General features: G+C 44.8%; 1 protein-coding gene across 1 annotated transcript in view; it reads left to right on the plus strand.

Annotated features, from left to right (window-relative positions):
• Positions 1 to 1,999, plus strand: part of LOC105264038 (SCY1-like protein 2) — an 11,253-nt gene that overhangs the window by 7,748 nt on the left and 1,506 nt on the right. The window contains exon 2 of the mRNA XM_011300612.1: positions 6 to 1,997. Coding sequence (XP_011298914.1) covers positions 6 to 1,997 — 1,992 coding nt within the window. The remainder of the gene's footprint in view (positions 1 to 5; positions 1,998 to 1,999) is intronic.

Below are 1,999 nucleotides of genomic sequence, written 5' to 3' on the forward strand. Positions count from 1 at the left end.
TGGAGGCCCTGAAACGGGGAATCACACAATTGACGAAGCTCCGACACCCTCAGGTGCTGACTGTGCAGCATCCTCTGGAGGAATCACGTGACAGTCTTGCCTTTGCTGCAGAGCCAGTCTTCGCTTCGTTGTCTAATGCTCTGGGATCTCTGGAGAACTGCCCCCAACCCATCCCCAAGAGCCTGAAGGATTACAAACTCCTGGACGTAGAGATTCGATATGGATTACTGCAGCTCGGAGAAGGTCTCGCTTTTCTGCACAGCGATGTCAAGTTACTCCACAGAAATTTGTGTCCGGATTCTATTGTCATCAATAAACATGGGGCCTGGAAAATTTTTGGATTTGACTCCTGCGCACTGAATCAGAATCCGCAGGATAAACAGCCATCCTGGAATTATACTGAATACGATCCAAGTATTCCTAGTGTTGGCCAGCCACATCTCGATTATCAGGCACCTGAGTGCATCGTTGCAGGAAGCTGTGGACCACCAAGCGATATATTCTCCCTGGGAATGCTAGCATACGTTCTACATTCGCCTGGTAACCGACCACTGCACGAAAATCACGGAGATGCCTCAAAATGTCGAAGATTCTTCGCTGACTTCAAGGGGACCCTGAGTGCCTCTAAATTAGGATTTCTCCCTGAAGGCTTCAAGGATGCCGTAAAGCTGATGCTGAGTGGAAATCCAGAGCTCAGACCCGATGCCCATCAGTTCATCAGAATCGAGTACTTCATGGACATCGGTGTGAAAACCCTGAATTATCTAGACAAATTATTCCAGTGGGATAATCTCCAGAAGTCGCAGTTTTATAAAGGACTCCCTCAAGTTCTCAAGCAGTTACCACACAGAGTTGTACTGCACAGGGTCTTACCCTGTCTTTACAAAGAATTTGTCAATGCACCGATGATACCTTTTGTTCTACCAAGTATTTTACAAACTTTGGAGGAATGCTCTGCCGAGGAGTTCAGTGAACACATCTTACCGAATTTGAAACCAGTTTTGGCTCTCGAAGAACCACCACAGATAAGTTTGGTCCTAATGCAAAGGATAAATTTACTCCTGAAACTCTGTTCTGCTGAAGTCATAAAAACAGACATTGTGCCAATGCTAACAAGAGCCCTGGACTCTCGGACTGAACAACTCCAGGAGCTCTGTCTAGCTGCATTACCATCAATATCAACTCTGATTGAAGGTCCATCGATGAAAAACGTAATCATCCCGAGAATAAAAAAAATATGCCTCAAAGGAACCGGAAGTAACTCGAGTCTCAGTGTCAGAGTCAATTGTTTACTCTGTCTAGCAAAGATGTTAGAGCACTTGGACAAATGGATCATCCTGGATCAGATCTTACCTTTTCTCCAAGAAATCCCTCATTCTGGTGAGCCTGCCATTTTGATGGCGATCATAGGAATTTACAAAATGGTTCTAACTCACAGCAAACTGGGAATAAGTAAAGAAATGCTTGCCACGAAAGTTCTGCCATTTCTCCTTCCACTGTGTGTAGTTCAGAGCCTGAGTCCTTCTCAATTCGAGGCATTGGCGTCTTTAATCAGTGATATGGTGACTCGAGTCACGACAGAACATCGTGAAGCGTTGAGACAATTGGATGCTGTGAGGAGAGAAGCACAGCAGTTGGATGAAGCTCTATTACAAACTACGAGTCCTTCAGTCAATATTTTAAACGATTCATTCTCGAATAATGATCTTTCCTCAATTAATAATTCTACTCCAATGAAAGATGGAAAGGGTCTTACGATGGAAGAAAAGCATAGATTAGCGAAACAACAAGAGACCCATCAACGTCTCCAATCGCAGAGTCCGCTGACACCGAAAGCAGCTTCGAAGCCAATGAAAATTAATCCGAAAGATCTCACCAGTACTTTGTTGGAGAACAATCTTAGTCAATTGAATTTATCCGCGAAAGTCCCAAATTCTCAGCCGAACTACTCGTCGTTGACGTCGACGTGGAACTCAGGCGGGAAAAATCAGTGGGACGT

Source organism: Fopius arisanus, unplaced genomic scaffold (assembly GCF_000806365.1).
Source record: "Fopius arisanus strain USDA-PBARC FA_bdor unplaced genomic scaffold, ASM80636v1 scaffold00018, whole genome shotgun sequence".
Lineage (NCBI taxonomy): Eukaryota > Metazoa > Arthropoda > Insecta > Hymenoptera > Braconidae > Fopius > Fopius arisanus.